Here is a 20,532-nt window from a genome sequence, read left to right as displayed (position 1 = left end):
TCCCTCGGGAAACAGCTGCCCCCGGAGAGCTGTGGAGAGCTGCGCGTGGGCTCACTCGTGCCTGGTCTGCAATCTAGATGCAGGGTTGCTCAGTGGAATGTGGGTTTAGGCGGGGAGAAGGGAGGGAAGGGCCTCAGGGTCACAGCGGCTGGGAAGGGAAAGCACCGCTATCATCAACAGGAGCATCCGTCTCTGCCAGGAGCCGGATGTCTTAGTTCAGATGTCTTAGCTCCGATGGGGCAGCTGTCCTTCGCGGCCCACGAAGGAGCAAAAGCTGCCCGAGAAAATGTCCTCTGGGTTAAATCAGTGCCACTCAGTGCCCTGTCCTTTCCGGAGCCCTCTTGTCACCACCGCAGCCTTGAGGGCATCAGCCTGTGCCCAGCCTGGCAGGCCCCTGTTCCAGGTACTGCTTTATACTGTTTACCATCGAACGTGAAGCCTGCCTGGCCTTCCTCTGATCCCAGCCTTGCTTCCTCCACTTCCTCCACTTCCCGGCCACGCAGATTCCAGCAGAAATGGCACAAGGCTCTGGGCTGGCACGGAGCCCTTTGTCAGGATTCCGATTACATCGGCCACCCAGCTCTGCTGCTTTCAACAATTTCACATGTTCAGAATCGCCTTCTCCTCCTGCCTTTCCTGCCTTGACTAGCTCTTTACGATCCTCTGCAAAAGATGACACAGATGACAATTATCTCATAATAGTTGTCCCTTAAAAACATCAGATTGAGTCGCTTTGTGCTTTTCCTTCTGCCGTTTTGTCATCTCTGTCTCTCTGCATCACTCTCAATACTCACTTGTCCACTTTCCTTGAAAAAATGCTTTTTCATGTTTTAAAACAATTTGTTGAAGTATAGTTGATTTACAATGCTGTGTTAATTTCTGCTGTACAGCAACGTGGTTCAGTTACACACACACACATATTCTTTTCCATTGTAGTTTATCCTGGGACATGGGATGCAAGTCTTTATTCGTGCTGTGTAGTGGGACTTAGTTGTTTATCCCCTGCAGGTATAATTGTTTACATCTGCTAACCCCAAGCTCACGCCTTCCTTCTGCCAGCTCCGCCCCCCCCCCCCACCCCGGCACCTACAAGCCTGTTCTTATCTTTGAGGTTTCTGTTTCATAGACAGGTCCATTTGTGTTGTATTGTAGAAGAATGCATTTTCTTACTTGTCGGTTTTTGGAATGTTGCAATTCCTTCCTTAGACGATTAGTTAAGCAGGCTAGTTGTTATAAAATCTAAAGTATTGCTATTATTGTCCTGTTTTTTTCTCTTTGGGCTAATGTCATCACGCTCCCCTTGTTTTAAGTGATGCATATTATTGAGCTGCTATGGATGGGGGGTCTACCCTGGGTCAGGTGGGCTAAGGTATTTTTCTACAATATCTCACTTAATTCTTACAGCCACTCAACATAGTAGGAGGCTCCCCCTTTCTTTGGATGGGAAAAGTAAGACCCAGAGAGGCATGTAGCTTTTCTGTGATCAAATAACTAAGCCAGGGATTTAAATCCCAGCAGGTATGAACTCACTTGCTTTGATCGTCCCAAACCATTCTATTTATTTCTCTATTTCCCTGTTGATCTACTTTAGCCTGGATTTCAGTCAAAAGCCTTGAACTTGTTTTCTCCGCTTCCCAGATCTGTTTCTCAGGTGTTTTTTTCATGGTGCATGTCCCAATCATCTTTTCCTGGCCTCCTTTGTGTGTGTATCTTATAATATTTAATCTTTATTATAAACTTCTAAAGCCCAGTTATTATTGTAATTTATTCATATACATATTAATATAATTCTATTATGATCACCTTTAAGTTGCCAAAAGCGTGTCTATCCCAGAGCCCCCTCTGTCTTACTGGGCTGGAAGCATGTATTCCCATATCCATCTGCCCACTTCCTCAGTGGGTTCCTGAGGGTTAAGAGGGGACCTGTCTCCTCCCTGTGTCCCTGGGCAGTGCCCGGAAGGGACCTACCCTCAGGAGGCCTGGTATCTGTGTCCTGAGCAAATGACATCAACTCTTGGGTGGTGTCTGAGGGAGGAAGGAGGGTAATATGTGTGAGAAGGAATCTTCTGGAAACCTAACTTGGTGACTCACATTATTAAATGTCTTTCTCCTTGTGCCTCTAAACATGTGAAGGAAACTTGTGGGAAGCCAGACCAAAATTTCAGCACCATCTTCAAAACCCTATTTATGTAGTTAGTTAGTTATTTATTGCTTTTTAGGGCCGCACCTGCAGCACATGGAAGTTCCCGGGCCAGGGGTCAAATCCAAGCTACAGCTGCTGGCCTATCTCTCATCACAGCTCTTGGCAAGGTTGGATCCTTAACCCACTGAGCAAGGCCAGGGATCAAACCCTCATTCTCATGGATATTAGTCGGGTCCATTATCCCTGAGCCACAGTGGGAACTCCCCCAAACCTCAGTTAATCTGAACCCTTTTTCTTTGGTCCAGCCCCTCTCTTTTCCTGCATGTTGGAACCTAATACTGTTTTGGGTTTGCTCCCAGTCTGGAGTACAAAGCCAGGCTTGCGTGCTCATATCAGCTGATGAGGAAATGAAAGTGGGGGGCTGTCAGACCAGGAAAGCAGTGCGGCTCAATGACCCAGTTGACTGTGGTCAGATTTCTCCTTTTGACACCTTTGGAAACTTGCTTTTGGAAACTCATGGTCATAGAAGCATCACATGGGCAGGGCCTGGGGGCCTGTGTATTTATGGCCTTGAGAGGGTGTGAAAGTTGCAAGACGTCTTAAAAACAGTTCATCATCAGAGCACACTCTCTCCCTCTCTCTATCACACACACGCACACAGGTATGATGTGGCAAATTCCTTTCAGAAGGAGCTGGAATACAGAATCCCATGGGTAAACCCCACTCAAGTCCCATCACATCCAGCTGACGGCACAGAGAAAGTAGCCATGTAGAAAATGGGGTGTACAGGTCTGTTTCTTTACGCTCTCTTCCAAGGCCTTTGCTTTTTTCCAAGAGTTGCAGGAAGAAATTTACTGGGACATGATAACTCATTCCCACGAATAGGCAGCGCTTCCTTGACCATCTCACCAGCCCTAACCTTAGTGCCATCACCGTGTATGTTTGCCCCCTCTCTCTCCATTGCCCCCCGCCAACACTCCTACATGCCTGCATGTACCTGAGTTATTCGAGGGAGGGAACAGGATGCAAAGAGCATCTCCAGTTTCCCAGTGCCTTGAACACAGCTAGTCTATTTGGGTCCTGGCTGACTCCCAGAACCCTCACCTGTTGTGCCCAGCATCCTACTGTTGTTCAAAGGTTGTCTCTTCATTTATTTAGGGAGAGACGGAGCATTCTGTGTGATCAGAACCAAGAAGCTGGACCCCCGCGGCAGCCCTCAGTCCTTTACTGTTGCCTTCAGCGGTTCTGCTCCCTCCCAGACTTAGATTCCTCACGTACACAAGCACAAGCCCAGAGTCAGCTGCCTCCCTCCAGCCCAGAAAGTCCTGGAGCTGACCTTTTGGGTCAGGTGCAAGGAAGTCTCATCCCATCACATGTAAACCCTCTGCCTCCCCCGCAGCCTGAAGGGGTTGGTCTGATTGTGTATTTTCTCATCAATAAGAAGCCCTATCTCTGGTGCTATTTTTCTTCATCTGTTTTGTTTCAGTGATGACTAAGCATCCTTCAGAGAGGGTTCCCTAATCTGGCTGACCTACCTCTTCATCAGATCCTGGGTTCCATTAATATTTATTGAATGAATGCTGAACGCGATCTGAATTGAACCAGAGCAGCAGGTAGTTTGGGGGGCCCTACCCAAGGGAAGCTCTATTATTTTCCCTTATCAAAAAGACCTCAGCAGTGTAGAAATTCAGTACCTATTGCTACCTTTCACCCGTGAAATGTTAGGCTGATGCCAGCCCAAGTGACAAAATTTTATGATTTGATTTCAGCAGTGATTGTTTTGTTTGGAATTTTGGATAATAGTGTCTTGCCTTGACAAACACCGATATTTCTTAATTCCCTAAAGCCTTCACATTTCAGGTAGGTGTAAGAGGGCAGATGAGCTTAGAATATAGGGTCCATTTGCTGCCTTTTGTAAGAGGCTTAGCGTATATCTTTGACTGGGCCAAGGTCACCCAGAAGTCAGGACAGAACTTGGAACTAGACTCCGGCTCCTGACCCCAGCTCAGCACCCCGTTCACTTTCGTACACTTGGTCTTTTCAAGCAAAGACGACTTTGTGGAGATGCAGGGTATGTGTCTGAAATGATTGGTGTTAGCAATATTGATTACGTCTGTGTGACATTTATCAGCTGCTAGAACGGAAACCAGAGTTCTGACAGTGCCGACGGTGACATTTGTTGAGAATTTGCTCGAGGCTGGGCCATCTGAGCTCTTTAGTAATCTTTCCTATGGTCCTCAGCACAACCCTAAAACCACTCATACTGTTACCATCCCTACATTTCAGGTAAAAAAAAAAAAAAACAAAACCCATGAAGCACCCAGAAGTCACGGGACTTCCTCCTGGTCACCCAGAGGGAGTGAGGGATGGAGCTGGGAGTCAAACCCACACTCTTAACCACCAGCCTGCCTCCTCCGAGCTCTTGCAATTCATCTCAAGGATTCCTCGGTGTCTTCCCCAGATCCCAGATCGTTTCAAATATGCTATTTAAGTACTCATTTAAGATATTAAGTATAAATCAGTTTGCATCAACACTCAGGAAGAATAAATGATCAGGCCGGTGATGACTGAACTTAGTGTAGAGTATTATAGTTCATTTGAAGATACTGAAGTGATAGCAAGAGATTATAAGAGATCACAAAGAAGCCTGTGTCGAGGGCAAGATCCAGCTGGTGTTCTTCTGGACAGATTAAATGGCATTAATGGATTTGAAGATGACTAAGATAATAAGGCAGTTGTTTCCTGTTTAAATTCATTATAGATAAGTTCAAGCTCGCATCAGAGGCAAGTGAGACACTAATTCATTTTGTAAAACTGGAAGATAAGGATAAAGGATATTGGAATCTCGCTGTGGCACTGGAGGTGGAGAATCCGACGGCAGCTGCAAAGGTTGCTGTGGAAGTGTGGGTTCGATCCTTGGCCCAGCACAGCAGGTTGCAACAGCTACAGTGTAGGTCACAGCTGCAGTTCGCATTCTGTCCCTGGGCCCTGGAACTTCCATGGGCTGTGGGTGCCACCATAAAAATAAAAAAAAAAAAACTGAAAAATAAAAAGGGAGTTCCTGTTGTGGCTCAGTGGAAACAAACCCGACTAGTATCCATAAGGATGTGGGTTTGATCCCTGGCCCCACTCAGTGGGTTAAGGATCCCAAGTTGTGTAGGTTGCAGATGAGGCTCAGATCCAGTGTGGCCATGGCTGTGGTGTAGACTAGCAGGTGTAGCTCCAATTTGACCCCTAGCCTGGGAACAGTCCATATGCCGCAAGTACACTCCCCCCCCCAAAAAAAAAGCAAAAAATAGTGTTTTAAAAGATTTTTCAAGTAAGAGATGAACAGAAATCAGAGCTGTGTGTGTATGTAGGGATTGGAGGAAAAAGCCAGGCACCATGGCTTTTATTCAATGCTGTTACATGAACAGCAGCAATTTAATTCAAAAAAGGAAAAAAAGTGCAGACCCTGTAAAATCAAAGCCAGCTATGGTACCACACCTGTGCTTTAGTTCTGTCCATACTGCCTCCCCGTCAGCAACTTGCAGGAAGGGATGTCTTGGTCTTTGCTCCACCGCGGGTCTTTGTTCTACCCCTGATGTGCTCAGTCCTAAGCCCTCACTTAAATGCCTGTTTTTAAATGATCACATAAACCAAGAACATGCATGCCCCAAAGGAAAGACAAAAATAAGCTCTTGGGCCAAAAATGAGCAGTGGTTTCCAAGATGTTCCATTGACTGGTCTCAACATGGAGTCTGTAAGTGGACCTACCGGGATTCAAGCTCAGGACCTTATGCTGTGTTCTGTTGCCATGACTTTGTTCCGCCACTGTGGTTCTGAATCTAGTTGAGGCCCCTGCTGGCTCCTACAGCCTCATACCTGCCACCCTCCCCCATAAACTGCACCTCCACAGCCCACCCAGGCAAGGGGTGAGTCCCCTGCAACCTGCCCAGCCCTGATTCTGCTACAAACTCTATCTGGGATGACTGTCCCGGAGGACTTCCTACTGAGCCGACCCCAAGCCTCCTCTGGATGACACCCAGGCATCTTTTGACTTTCGATGAAATGGCTGCAGCCCCCCCACCCCACCCCCAGCTTCTGCCTGTGTGTCCTCTCTCTTCTGGGATTTGATGCAGCTCTGCCTGATCCCAGCTCACACCAAACACATTGTTAAGTTTCTTTCCATGTGTATCTTCGACTTTACAGGGTGCTCTGAAGATAGTAACTTGGGGTATTTCTCTGTCCCCAGGAACTCAGTTTGATCTTAGGAACGTCAACCTGCCTTGTAAAAGTTTGAGTCATCACCTTTGGGTGAAGAACAGACCTTAGGAATCAGTCTTTGCAGATTTGCTGTCCAGTCTTTTTTTTTTTTTTTTTTCTCTCATCTCTCTGGACAGCTTTTATCCATTTATTACATTCATAAAAATCAGGAATTTTCAGAGTTCCTGTTGTGGCTCCACAGGTTAAGAACCCAGCTAGTATCCTTGAGGATGTGGGTTTGATCCCTGGCTTCACTCAGTGGGTTAAGGATCCAGTGTGGCCATGAACTGTCCCGTAGGGCACAGACATGGCTCGGATCCTGAGTGGCTGTGGCTGTGGCCGCGGCTGGCAGCTGCAGCTCTGATTCAACCCCTAGCTGGGAACTTCCATATGCTGCAGGTGTGGCCCTAGAAGGCAAAAAACCAAAACAACCAAGCAGGAGTTTTCACATGACTCTCCATAGTTGAATCTTGAAAAATCCAAAGATCAGATGCTACTGGTCTCTTAACTCCAACATCTTGTGGAGTGGCTGCGGCTGGCTCTTTAGACAGCCCAGGTACACACACAGCTGCTTGCTGTGGTCCCCACTGCCAGCAGGCTTCCTAGGTTGCCGCCCTGGGCCCGGGCCCAGGAGACTGTCCTGTGCTGCCCCTGGAAAGACTTCCACGGGGGAAGAAGTCCCTGGCCGACAGCTTTCCTCTACTCTGCTTCTCAAGGCTGTACCTTAGCCTGCTCAGGCAGCTGATGCCACCCGATCCAGTCCCTGGGGAGAGCTTTTTCTTGGCTGCAGATGGCCGGCCTCTCCTAGCGTGCTCACATGGGTGGCAGAGAGAGAACGCCCCCCTCTCTTCCTCCTTTCATGAGGACACTCACCCCTATTATGGGTCTTAGCCGGGGACTTTATCTAAATCTAATTACCTCCCCAAGGCCCCATCCCCAGGATGTCTGCCACGCTGGGGATAAGGGCTTCAACCCATGATTTTTGTGGGGGAAACAAAATTTAGTTCAAGAAATGAGACAAAGTCGCCCCCTGCCCCCACCTTAGCTCACCCAAGGAAAGAACTTACTCTGGTTAGTACATATTTATTTTCAGCTACAAACTATTGTAATATTTCCTGCCTCAACCTAAAAGAACCACAGCTTTCCCTGTGTTTGAGGTCCAGTGACCTGGGACTCAGGAGACCTTGGTTTTATTCTTTTTTTTTATCTTCATTGTTGGCTGCCCCGTGGCATATGGAGTTCCAGGGCCAGGGATCAGATCCGAGCCAAGGTCATGACCTGAGCCAAAACTGCAGCAACATCGAATCCTTAACCCATTGTGCTGGGCCGGGGATCGAACCCATGTCCCAGCGCTCCCAAGAAGCCCCCTGATTCCATTTTGCTACAGCAGGAACTCCAAGGAGACCTTGCTTTCTGATTCAGTGCAGCCCTTGCACACTTAACTGTGGGATTCCTGTGCTCTGCCTACTTGCTGCCCCATCCAAAGAGATAAGGACAGGATGAGATGATGGCACAGGATTCTGTGACCTCTGATGCTCTGTGTGACCTTCCCGGCCATTTCTGGGGAAACACAAGGACTCTGGGTGCTGGCCACCTGTGGGGCGAAAACGACTGTCCACCTGGGCCAGGCAGGTGCCTCCAGTCTGAGGGGTGCCTGTTCAGAGGTCGGGTCACACCTGGAGGGGGACCTAGCCAGGCACAGGGGGATGCGCTGTGACAGCCCAGCTCCCTCCCACCTCCCCTCCGCGGGCCAGGCTCCCTTTTCCACTCAGCCACAACCACAAGCAGTAGGGAGAGGCCCTGTCCGCCCTCCTGTCACCAAGCTCTGCCTGTGCCAGTGCGTTTCTGCATCTAATGAAGGATTTATTTAGGTCACCTCTGCCTTCCGTGCACAGCGCCGCAGATTAAACATGTTGGGGAGAAGGAGTTCCCTCTCCTTTCCCCTCCCAGGGTTTCAGCGCTGCTCACACCTGGCTGCCCTTCCCCCAGGCAGGGGACATTTCTTGAAGGACCCTCTGTGGGCCCCTTCCCAGGCAGAGAGCCGGGATCGTCCCTGCGTGTCACTGCCCTTTCTTCTTTGAGCCTCCATCTGGTTGAGTCACTGCCACACTTTGGAGCATGCACAAATCCGTTTGACTAATTACCATCCTTGAAGCCCGTTTTTACTGCACAGGCTTCTTTTCACTTATTTATTTATTTTCAGGGACAAAAATAGCTCCCACGGTTGAAGGGCTTGCCACGGGCCAGGCAGTATGGCAGCATCCGTGTAGACTCTTTCATCCTCACAGTCTGTGCGTTGAGTTGATGTGTTGCATGTGAGGCTCAGAGTTTTCCATGCTGTCTGGTCGATTTTCAGGTCTGGAGCTGAGCGTCGAGCCTGGGGTTTTGGCTCCAGAGCCTCTGAATCCCAGCATCTCTCCTTGGCGCCCTTCCTCAGCCAACACCAGCTCTGGGGCCAGACTGATGACCCTCTATTTTGTCTACCGCAGTTGTTTCTAATCCTGGATTTAAAAGCAAACTGCCCTGGACAACTGTAAGAAACCAAACCCGAAGTCACGTGAGCCATCCCAAGGCCAAGGGCATCAGAATCTGAGTCTGAATGGATGAGGCTGTTCAGAACTTGCTGAGTTCTTGCCATGGCCAGGGCTGTAGGTGGGCCGACAGTTCTTCTGGGAGCATGTTAGAAAGGCGGATTCTCAGGCCTCGCCCCAGAACTCTCGGATCCAGATCCACATGCTGAACTAGCTCTCCAGGGGGTTAGGCGTGCACGTGTGAGTTTGGAAAATACTGTGCCTGGCCGTTGTAAAGGGGCTGCCAGAGCTCCCGCAAGGGGAGCTTCAGTCCCCTTCCACTTGCAGCTCCTTATCCAGGTGCTTCGACCCTTAATCCCTCACGTGACTGGGAGAAGAAACACTGCATGGACTCACTTCAGACTACCCGGGCTCGGCCTGCATTTATCATCCTCCTTGTCTCCTGGAATTCTCAGAATCTCAGGAAAACCCTGTGATTGACACCTTCTGGCCCCAAGTCCCCACCCTGCCACCCTCCCTCATTTGCCCAGGTACCTCCTCCCTTCTGTCCTGGAGAATAGCATCTATTATCCACGTAACCTTTTGTATACACGGTGCCATGGATGCAGCGAAGCATAGAAAGTCTGGAGCAAGGAGCGTTTGAAGAGCCCTGATCTTTTGTCAAGGGGAAGACAGAGCCAGCTACGCTTCCTTTTCCCAGGTGGTCAGTGTGGCCCAGAGAACCTTCTGGGCTGACCTTGGGGCTCTTCTGCCCTGCACTCTTTCTTCCTACGCCATCCTACCTCACAGCAATTACAGTAAGTAAATCCAAACAAAAGCGAATGTCGACCTTGGCTGACGCGTGTCATGTGTAGTTTCAAGAAAATAAATATTTATGTGAATCTTGATATATCACTCTCTTCCGCAGACTGACAGGCACAAGAGCTAAATCTGTTTCCTCTTTCTGGGTTTCCAAGATGATCTGCCAAGGAGGGAAACTTGACACCACGGCAACATGCTTTAAGGTGCTAGGCAGAGGTGAAAGTGAAGACATTTTTGTCTCCTTAAGATCAACAACAACAAAAAATGATAGACTGTTGATTGCTCAGGAGTTTGGTTGGCTCCGGAAATGACACTTCTGATCCAGCTGTCTACGGGGGTGTCAGTACCTTCCAGAAAACTAAATCGCTCAACACCCAGGGATGCTTGGAGAGAAACCGTTTGTATATAGCCACACAAGGGCTTGCATCCTTTCTGCTGCTTTTCTAAGTATCAGTAGCTAATTTGCAATGTTGTGTCAATTTCTGCTGTACAGCATAGTGACCCAGTCATACATATACGTACATTTTTTTCTCATACCAACTTCCATCATGTTCTATACCAAGAGATTGGATATAGTTAGTTCCCTGTGCTATGCAGTAGGGCCTCATTGCTTATCCATTCCAAATCTAATAGTTTGCATGCACCAACCCGAAGCTCCCCATCCATCCCACTCCCACCCCTCTCCCCTTGGCAATCACAAGTCTGTGCTCTATGTCTGTGAGTCTATTTCTGTTTCGTAGGCAGGTCCGTTCGTGCCCTATTTGAGACCACATATAAGTGATTTTATAATGCTCTTGCATAAGCTGTCCCCACTGCCCACTGAAGTCATGGCCAGCCAAAGGAGAAGCAGCACGGCGAGCTTTAGCGATGGCCTGTGAGAATTGTAGTTATCACACTTCCTGGTTCTGTGACCCTGAGAAGGTTATTTAAAGGTAGCCTGTTTCCATGTCTGTTGAGAGGAGAAAAGCCATCATCATTTGTTGAATGCCTACTGAGTGCCAGGCTCTGCACTATCTCTTTGGCTTGGGTAATCTTATTTCGCCACAATAGCATCCATAGGAAGTAGGTTTTAGTCCATTTTACAGAATGGCACTGAGCCCCAGAGAAGTGAGAAACTTAATCTGAGGTCAGTTAGCTATGAAAAATCTAGCCTGAGAGTTCCTGGTGGTTTAAGGATCTGGCATTGTCACGGCTATGGTTCTGGTTGCAGCCGTGGCATGGATTTCATCCTTGGCCCAGAAGTTCTGCATGCCATGGGCGTCCCCCTGCAAAAAAAAAAAAAAAATCTAGCCTGGAGCTGTCCAATGTAAAAGCATCATATATAGGATAGATAGATAAAATGAGAAAAAATATATATATACATATAAAGAGGAAGAACCACCTCTTTGCATTGTTACAAGTATTAGAAGGGATCATTCCTTCCAACCGCCCGACACACAGTGGACGATCATAAAATAGTCTCTCCCTTTCTGTCCGTTTTGTCAGATCTCTTAGATGACTTGTGTCCCGCGGTTTTCCCACTGTTTGAAGTTTTATTGAAGGAGAATTGGTTTACAAGGTCGTGATCGCTTCCGCTGTACATGAGAGTGATTCAGTTCTGCACGTAAACACATCCATTCTCCTTCAGGTTCATGATCACCCAGCACTGGGTAGAGAATTCTCTATGCCACACAGCAGGTCTCCGCTGGCCAGTCGTTCCTTGTTTAGAGTCTACCTTCATCCAAGGAGATGATTGCCTGTGCCAGTGGGGTCACTGTCTTCTGTTGAGGGGCCGGGAAGCTTTCCCTGCAGACGGAGGGACCACAAGCATCATGTGCCTGATGCATAGAATTTCCCTCTTGTGAAACGATGCTAGTTATTTCATTTTATATACAGGTATGTTCAGGTGTTGGGACTTAGATCAGATTTCTTGTGTTGGAGTTCCTGCTGTGGTGCAGCGGAAATGAATCTGACTAGTATCCATGAGGATGCAGTTTCAATCCCTGGACTCGTTCAATGGTTGGGGATCCAGCCTTGGTGTCAGTCACAGATGCAGCTGGGACCCCGCATTGCTCTGGCCGTGGTGTGGGCTGACAGCTGCAGCTCTGATTCGACCCATAGCCTGGCAACTTCCATATGCTGCAGGTGCAGCCCTAAAAGGCAAAAAAAAAAAAAAGAAGAAGAAGAAGAAGAAAAAGTATTGTATTAATTACAGTTAAAATCTAGGTCATGATGTGAATTATGTAAGAAGACTCAAGGAGAAAATTCAAATATTTTTGAAGGGTTATTTCACTGCTGCCCCTCCTTTTTTCATGAAAGTAATATTTTAGACTCCGAGGTGATCTTGTCCAATCGCTGTTAGAAGTTTTGTGTTCTTCTTTCAGCATCCGATTCTGCTTGATCTCTAGCAAGGAAAACCTCACTACCTTTTGGCCCTTTTGACCCTGTTTTTGTTTTTTTTTTGTTTTTTTTTAAATACATACAGCAAATCTTTTCTTAAATTATTTTTTTCTTTTTTATTAAAGTATAATCGATTGACAATGTTCTGACAATTTCTACTGTACAGCAAAGGGACCCAGTCTTTTTCATAGCAAGACCAACGGTTAAGTTTGTCTTTCTATTGAATTAAAAGCCTTTCTCTGTGCCTTCAGTCCTTTGCCTAATGTTCCACTGCACTCAATGTGTTCATTCAGCAAACAGAATCTCTGGCCCCTTCTGTGTACCAGCAATCACGCCAAGCCCCAGAGGACACAGCCGAGGGAGGCAGGACAGATAAGGAAGCTCAGAATTGACATTGTTGGGTGGAGAGGCAGCCTGTAAACAAGCAAATATAATTTGGGATAGTACATGAGGAATATAAAAAAAGATGGGAAAGAAAGTGATTAAAGGAGACCAGGTAGTCTGATGTTGTGGGGAAAGCCTGCATCTGAAATAAAATCTAACTAATAAGAGAGAGCCAGCCCCAGAAAGCCTGGGGCAAGCATCCTGGAAAGGGGGCAGCCAATGCTAAGGCCCAGAGCTGGTGTGAGCTTGGTGTGTTCAAACGAACAGAAAGGTCAGGGTTTGGCTTAAAGGAGTGGATGAGGTGGGAAGGGCGGGCCAGACCCATCCTAGTTCCTCCCTGGCCTGAAAAGGACTTTGATTTAATTCCTAGTGCAAGGGAACCACCATCTGGAAAATCCTGTGTCCTCTCGCGAGGGTTCCTTGTGCCTGGCATGCAGTCAGCATCTTCACAGTGGGTCCCAAGGAAGCCTATTGCTGCTAATGGGGAAGACTCTGATGTTTGGAATTCTTGAAACTCCAGACTTGATTTATCACTGCAGGGGGAAGCAAACAGCCTCCCTGATAAAAGGGAGTGAACAGGGAGGGGGCTGGATCTCTCTTGGGGAACTTTTAACCCATCTACAAAGGGAAGAGCTTGTGATGCTCATTCTATCAAGTCTGGGCCCTTCCATGCACTCCTGTTCCTCATCACAGAACCAGTGCCAAGCATGATGGTTCTCCAGAACTGAGAGGCACAGCAAGGAGCCCAGTAACTAAACTCCTACACTGATTCTGGGTGTGACCACCTGCGTCCTGGGCAGTGGGATTACTGCCTTTGCCTGCTCAGGCTGAATTTGAATCCTAATTCTACTTTGAACATTCCATTCAAACTGCTCCGTTCCCCTGAGCCCTCACTTTCTTGTAAGGATCCCACTTCTCTGGAGAAATTGCACTCTGTACAAAGTCCCCAGCCTAGCATCTGCCTTGTAGCAAATGCCGCAGGTGGCAGCTGCCCTTATTGCTTTTGGGGAAAATGTGGCCCAGGCCCCAGGTGCTGTTGCACAGTCTTTGTGCCAGGGCCAGCTCAGGGCCCCAGACAGACTTCCAGAAGATTCCCTTGGTTAGTACCTAGTTTACTTGGAGAATTTTATTCTTAAGAAGGCACTTTCCACAATTAAAGAGCTTTCAGAGTAAGAATGGCAACTGCTCAGGCTTCTGTGCTGTCCACCCGAGTCGCTAGCAGCCACTGTTGTCCTTGAGATGTCCTTTAAAAGTACATGTATACACACTGGATTCTGAATACCTCAAACAAAAAAAATGCAAAATATCTCAATTTTATTCAGTAAATAGGTGTTGAAATGATAGCCTTTTGGACAAACTAGGTTACAGAAAATATCCCCTTTCGCATGGGCTTCCTGGGAAATGTACAAGTGCATATGTGTGTCATTTTCAAGAAGGGAGTTCCCGTGTGGTGCAGGGGGTTAGGGAGCTAGCTTTGTCACTGTTGTGGCTCTGGTCACTGCTGTGGCACAGGTTCAATACCTGGCCCATGAACTTCCACATGCTTCAGGCATGGCCAACAAAAAGGGGGGGTAACAATAAGGTGTTATTTGTCACAAGATGAGATATGACTAAGTGTCAGAGGCATAAGTAAATAGTGGTTCTTATCACCTTGGAAAATGGTTACTGCTGCTTTCCTGAGCATCTCTTGATTGCCTGTGGAGAGTTGAGTTTTCCTGAGAATGCAGCAAAACTGCGGGTTATACTTTTATTTCTACACCTCATTTGCTGCTGCCTAACTCCTATGGGGAAGGCACCTTGATTGATATTGTGGGGGGAAGAAGGTATCGGTGAAAGTGCGGAATTCATCTCATAACTTAGCTAGAATGCTGGAGGTGTCGCATAAATTCAGTAAGTATTTGTTGGATAAATGAAGAAAACGGCATATGTGATTCATATAACTTTTTTGTCGGAAAATGTGGATAACCCATCTCATTTCAATCCCTAAGTAACCATTTGAGGCCAGCGGAATTATTCACCACTGTATGGATGAGGAAACCTAGGCTAAGAGAGGTTCAGTCCTTTTGACTAGAGACTGAAGTCTTGGCGCCGTAGCCTGTGTAATTCTTTCAGACTCTTACTGAGTAGAACTAAGGAATGAGCTTGACCCCGCGCTCTATGTATCAGCTGATTCTGTGTATCAGCTGATTATTCCGGATTGGTGGCTGGGACTTGTCATTGCTGGGTAGATTTTTAGGGGCGTTCTCTGCTTCAGGACCCCCAAAATACCATTATTATTTTAAGACCATATGCTGGGAAGACAGCAATAATAGCGGAGAGAGTACAGAATGGGCACTCAGGAACCACAAATTCTAGACTCAGATTTTCTATGTGACCTTGGCTGGTCACCGCTGGGCCTCCTCACCCATAAACTAGAAAGCAGGCACTTAAAATGACACCCTTCTTCTCTGTTGCTCATAATTCCATTGTCAAGGTCATGGTGGCCCAGACGTCCTGGCTCACAGGTTCACCTGAGCTCGGGGGTCTTTCCTTTGCTAAGAGTGTTACTAAAAGGCACAGCAATTCTGACTGTTCCACTGACAAATTCACTTTATCAAACTACAGCAGGAAAAACTTGACTCTCCATGACCACTATGTGTTTGTAATGCATTTTATATTTAGATGTACAAATATATGTGTGTATATATTTAGATGTAAAAATATGTATACAAACACAGACATATATACACATACATATGAAAACTTTAGCTATATTTTATGTGTATATACATATGTATATATTATATGTGTGTGCATATATATATAAATATATATATATAGCCTGTGCACATATGGGACTTAAGCTAATTTTTTCCATATACCGCAACTATTTTTGAAATGGAATGTAGATGGCTTAGAATAAGCAAATACACATTTTGAAAAACTATTAAATGAGAAATGAGCTTTCAAACTACAAACGGGCCAGGTTTTCGGTTGCTTCGCGGCGGGGCAGGGGGTGTTTTTATTTTTTGCTTTGTTTTTGTAAAGGACAAAATGTATTTCCTTTCTCCTCCCTGCTGCCTGCTGGTCATTCCCCTTTAGGACCAAGAGCTCAGATGTGCACGGTGCTAACCGAGAGGCCTGCTACCAGGGGAGAAAGAGCATGAAGAGTCAGGATGAATTTTAGATGCGGCCTCTGACTCCATCCCTTAGGTGTTTGCCTCATGGGATGGTTTCCTGAGTCTAGATGCAGAGCTGGGAGCTGGGAGGGAGGACCAGGCCCACCACAAGGAGCACAGGTGCTTAGTGGAGAGAAGCTTTTCTCTCCCTCATTTCATCCCCCACCCCCTGCTCACGAACACACATGCAAACACACACAAGCACACAGGCACACATGCGTACCGCAAACACCTACGTAAAAGGCAAGTGCAGCCGGTCCCTTTGGTCCATCCACTTGAGCAGTGGAGAAGGATATGGAACTTCCCCGAAACACATGAAAGCATTCCTTCGACCAAAGCAGGGCCCATTAACTTGAGCTCATCCAGTCAGTAAGGCCAACCTTGAGCTCTACCTACCTCGGCCCGACCTCCTTAAAATTTTTTTTCTTTCTTTCTCCTGAATAATTATGACAGGTGACTTTGCAAGTCCCTCTTCCAGTGTTCTGTGATTTTCCATAGGTTTCCAGCTTTTTAATTGCTGGGTCTTGAATATAGATTTTTCAAGGCAGCTGATCCTGCTGGCATCTGAGGGAGGGATCAACTGGCTTGATGGTAAACATGGACGCCCTGCTTGTTGTGCCTCGTTTGTACCTTCTGGACACGTTTTAAGCTAATCAGGTGGATTTTTTTTTTTTTTGTCTTTTTGCCATTTCTTGGGCCGCTCCTGCGGCATATGGAGGTTCCCAGGCTAGGGGTCGAATCGGAGCTGTAGCTGCCAGCCTACGCCAGAGCCACAGCAACGCAGGATCCAAGCCGCGTCTGCGACCTACACCACAGCTCACGGCAACGCCGGATTGTTAACCACTGAGCAAGGGCAGGGATCGAACCTGCAACCTCATGGTTCCTAGTCAGATTCGTTAACCGCTGCGCCACGACGGGAACTCCTAATCAGGTGAATTTTAAAGCTGGCATAAAGAGGATGATGGGCCCACTTGGTAGAAAACCTTTTTCAGGCTCTGTAAATCCCATGGTCCCCAAACTGGGCCTGGCTCCAACTCTTCCCAAACCCTGTTTGGCCAGAGATGACTTAAAAGAGACTTTCCAATCACACTTTCTGGGAGAGGGTTGAGCACAGGTTGCTGTCTATCAGCCCCCTAAGAGCATGGGCCATGGCTTGTCTGTCTCTGGGAATCCCATGCCGTCCAGCCCAGCGGTGTCTGTGTCCCTGAGGGACTTGAATGCCTCAAGGTGATCAAGCTCAGGTCGGTAAAGAAGAGGAGAAGGCATAAAGGGGACAGTTCATGGGAAGGGCTCTGCATTCAGAGTGTGAAATGTGGGCCGCGACTTTGGAAATGGAGTGAATTTTCGTGTCCTTGAGCAAGACTCTCATGTCTGTCCTGCCTTTCTGCCTTATACTCTGCCAGACCACTTTATTAAGAGAACCGTGTCACCTGCATGAAGGTTTTCTGCTCTTTCCAGTAACCTCACCTGTTTATCCCTCTAGGCCCACTTCAAACATTTCCCTTGCTTGGAAGCCACGCCTAATGGTTTCAGGCAAAATGAATGAACGTAGGTGCTCGCAGTAGCCTTTCTAAACTATAATCATAGCATAGATCGCCCTGAGGCCTGCAGTCAGGTTGTATCGGTTAACCGTTGCTAAATATGTGCTGTCATACAAACACCCCAAAACTCAGTAGCTTAAAATCACAAGCTATTGAGCTTAAAAATCTCATTTTTACTCACGAGGGAGGGGACTGGTTTGCACACAGCAGACAGATGGAGGTGGCTCTATTGCACAGGTCTCCCTTCTTCCTCTTGGGACTAGCTGGCCAGGGCACCATCTTCCCATGGCAATGGCAGAAGTGCAGGAGGACCTGTGGAAACATACAGCCCTGATGAGGCCTCGGCTGGGGGCTGGCGCCTTGTTTCTGCCCACATGCCATCGGCCAAACCCTAGTCAAATCCCTGGGGAGCACACTCCCCTCGCAATGAGGCCACAGCAAGAACTGGGTGCAAGGAAGAGGGAGAATCAGAACTAACCAGTCAGTCTTTCAAATAGGTTTTTCTGCCCTGTTAGATCAGGAGACCCTGAGGTTGGAGAAGCAGATCAACGCCTACTTCTATATCTATACTATCTCCTCTGCCCAGGGCTGGTGGCTCACAGATATTTCACTGGCTTTGTTTTTGTGCCAACAGAATGCAAAACATACAAATGTTTGGGAAAAAAAAAAAAATCCAAAGAAGAGTAATATTGAATGACTCATGAAAGTTATTTGAAATTCGGATTTCAATATCCATAAAGTTTTATTGGAACACAACCACACCCATTTCTCTGTGTATTGTCTATGGGTGATGTAGCACAAAACAGCATAGCTGGAGTTGCCATGGAGACAGCGTATCCCTCTCCAGAAGCCTAAAACTATCTTGTCTTGTACAAAAACTCCTTGCCACACCTGCTCCACAGGGTAAAGCAACAGAGAAAGCCCCAAGGAAGTGATTGTAGGGCCCAAGGCAACAGAATTGTCAGCCTGATTAAGCCCAATATTTATTTGAGTTAATAATGTCCCCCTTTGTTTCCTAGTAATCAGAGGCCCGTGACACCCATGAGTCACTGATCTGGAGGCATCCCCTGCGGCAGCGCTTCATGAGCCAGCGGCGCCCGGCCCAGTGAAGCCACAGTGGTGTCCAGCATGGCCGCGCTGCTCCTGGGCGCGGTGATGCTGGTCCTTCAGCTCCAGCTAGTGCCTTGCCGCCCCGCCATGCCCGGGGCCGAGCCGAGCCAGCAGGAGCTTGTGCGGAAAGCGGCGACCCTCCAGGATGAGGTCCGGGACAGCGCGGCCCCCAACGGCTCCGTCCAGCAGCTGCCTCAGACCATCATCATCGGCGTGCGCAAGGGCGGGACCCGCGCGCTGCTGGAGATGCTCAGCCTGCATCCCGACGTGGCTGCTGCGGAGAACGAGGTGCACTTCTTCGACTGGGAGGAGCATTACAGCCAAGGCCTGGACTGGTACCTCAGCCAGATGCCCTTCTCCTACCCGCACCAGCTCACGGTGGAAAAGACCCCCGCGTACTTCACGTCGCCCAAAGTGCCTGAGCGGGTCCACCGCATGAACCCGTCCATCCGGCTGCTACTCATCCTGCGGGACCCGTCGGAGCGCGTGCTGTCCGACTACACCCAAGTGTTCTACAACCACGTGCAGAAGCACAAGCCCTACCCGTCCATCGAGGAGTTCCTGGTGCGCGACGGCCGCCTCAACGTGGACTACAAGGCCCTCAACCGAAGCCTGTACCACGTGCACATGCAGAACTGGCTGCGCTTCTTCCCGCTGCGCCGCATCCACATCGTGGATGGCGACCGCCTCATCAGGGACCCTTTTCCTGAGATCCAGAAGGTCGAGAGGTTCCTGATGCTGTCGCCGCAGATCAACGCCTCGAACTTCTACTTTAACAAAACCAAGGGCTTTTACTGCCTGCGGGACGGCGGCCGGGACCGCTGCTTACATGAGTCCAAAGGCCGGGCGCACCCCCAGATCGACCCCAAACTCCTCAATAAACTGCACGAATATTTTCATGAGCCAAATAAGAAATTCTTCGAGCTTGTGGGCAGAACATTTGACTGGCACTAATTTGTGATAAGCTAGGCTCAGAACTTTTCCTGTTGTAAATTGCGGTGTACACTAGGTGGAGAAAAAAGAAAAGAATTTTAAGAGGACATTTAAGCTATAATTTATTTGTAAAATCCATAAAGTACTTCTGTACAGTATTAGATTCACAATTGCCATATATACTAGTTATATTTTTCTACTTGTTAAATTGAGGGCATTTTGTATTGTTTTTCATGGTTGTTAACATTGTGTAATATGTCTATATGAAGGAACTAAAATATTTCACTGCAGAGAAAAAAAAATTCTGGAGACGCTGTCTTTTTTGAATATAATGAACTTGCCCCCAACTCAAAAGAGCTGTCTGTGTTCACTCATTGCATAATCACGGTTACTTAGAAAAACTTTTTCATAGCTATTATGTTCCTCTCTGCTGCTCTCCTTTTTTTCATTGCCTTTTTAAAATTTTAGTGTCTCACTGGGGTCATCAGACTTACTTTTTACTTGCATTGTGAGATTTATCTTCACTGAGAACCCCTCGTATTCGTGGAGGTGACAGTTTCACCTGTTCCCAACTTCAGCAGGCACTTGAGTGTGGATTTTAATTCTGTGTAAACTCCAAGAGGACAGAGCAATTTAGGCTGGAGAAGTAGTAACCAGTTTGCTTCAAAGAGTGCATGCACTTACTTCCAGTTGCAGCAATAGCAGAAACTACAATAAAGGGAATCAAACCGTTGACCTTCAGAATGATCTTGAAGCTGTGCACTTTGCCTGAGGTGGCAGTGGGTCTCCAAAAAGCCACTAAGAACAGAAAAGAGAGGAGTTCTCACCTTAGCGCAGCAGAAATGAATTTGACTAGGAACCATGATGTCGTGGGTTCGATCCCCGGCCTTGCTCAGTGGATGAAGGATCCGACATTGCCGTGAGCTATGGTGTAGGTCGAAGATGCGGCTTGGATCTGGTGTTGCTGTGGCTCTGGTGTAGGCCAGCAGCTATAGCTCTGATTCGACCCCTAGCCTGGGAACTTCCATATGCCGCAGGCGCAGGCCTAAAAAGACAAAAGACAAAAAAAAAAAAGGAAAGAAAAGAGAAATTGCAAAATCCATGTCTGTCCCAACCTTTCAGATTCTGTGAATAGCTAGCTAAAGGCACAACCGTTTGGTTGGGTTGGGAGTCTATTAATCTATTTCCCAAAAGATCAATAGGCAGTTATAAGCATAGACTCCATATGCTTTGAAATATAGGCAGGTAAATGTTTAAAAATTAACTCCCAGGAGTTCCCACTGTGGTTCAGCGGTAATGAACCAGAC

General features: G+C 47.6%; 1 protein-coding gene across 2 annotated transcripts in view; it reads left to right on the top strand.

Annotated features, from left to right (window-relative positions):
• HS3ST1 (heparan sulfate-glucosamine 3-sulfotransferase 1) overlaps positions 1–19,579 on the top strand; it is a 33,926-nt gene extending 14,347 nt beyond the window's left edge. For both annotated transcript variants that reach the window (XM_047799182.1, XM_047799183.1), the window contains exon 2: positions 18,202–19,579. In XM_047799182.1, the coding sequence (XP_047655138.1) occupies positions 18,311–19,246 (936 nt within the window). In that variant the 5' untranslated portion in view covers positions 18,202–18,310 and the 3' untranslated portion in view covers positions 19,247–19,579. The remainder of the gene's footprint in view (positions 1–18,201) is intronic.
• The last annotated feature ends 953 nt before the right edge of the window (positions 19,580–20,532 follow it).

Source organism: Phacochoerus africanus, chromosome 10, assembly GCF_016906955.1.
Source record: "Phacochoerus africanus isolate WHEZ1 chromosome 10, ROS_Pafr_v1, whole genome shotgun sequence".
NCBI lineage: Eukaryota > Metazoa > Chordata > Mammalia > Artiodactyla > Suidae > Phacochoerus > Phacochoerus africanus.
The sequence above is the reverse complement of the archived record's forward strand: the minus strand, read 5'-3'. Positions and strand labels throughout refer to the sequence as shown.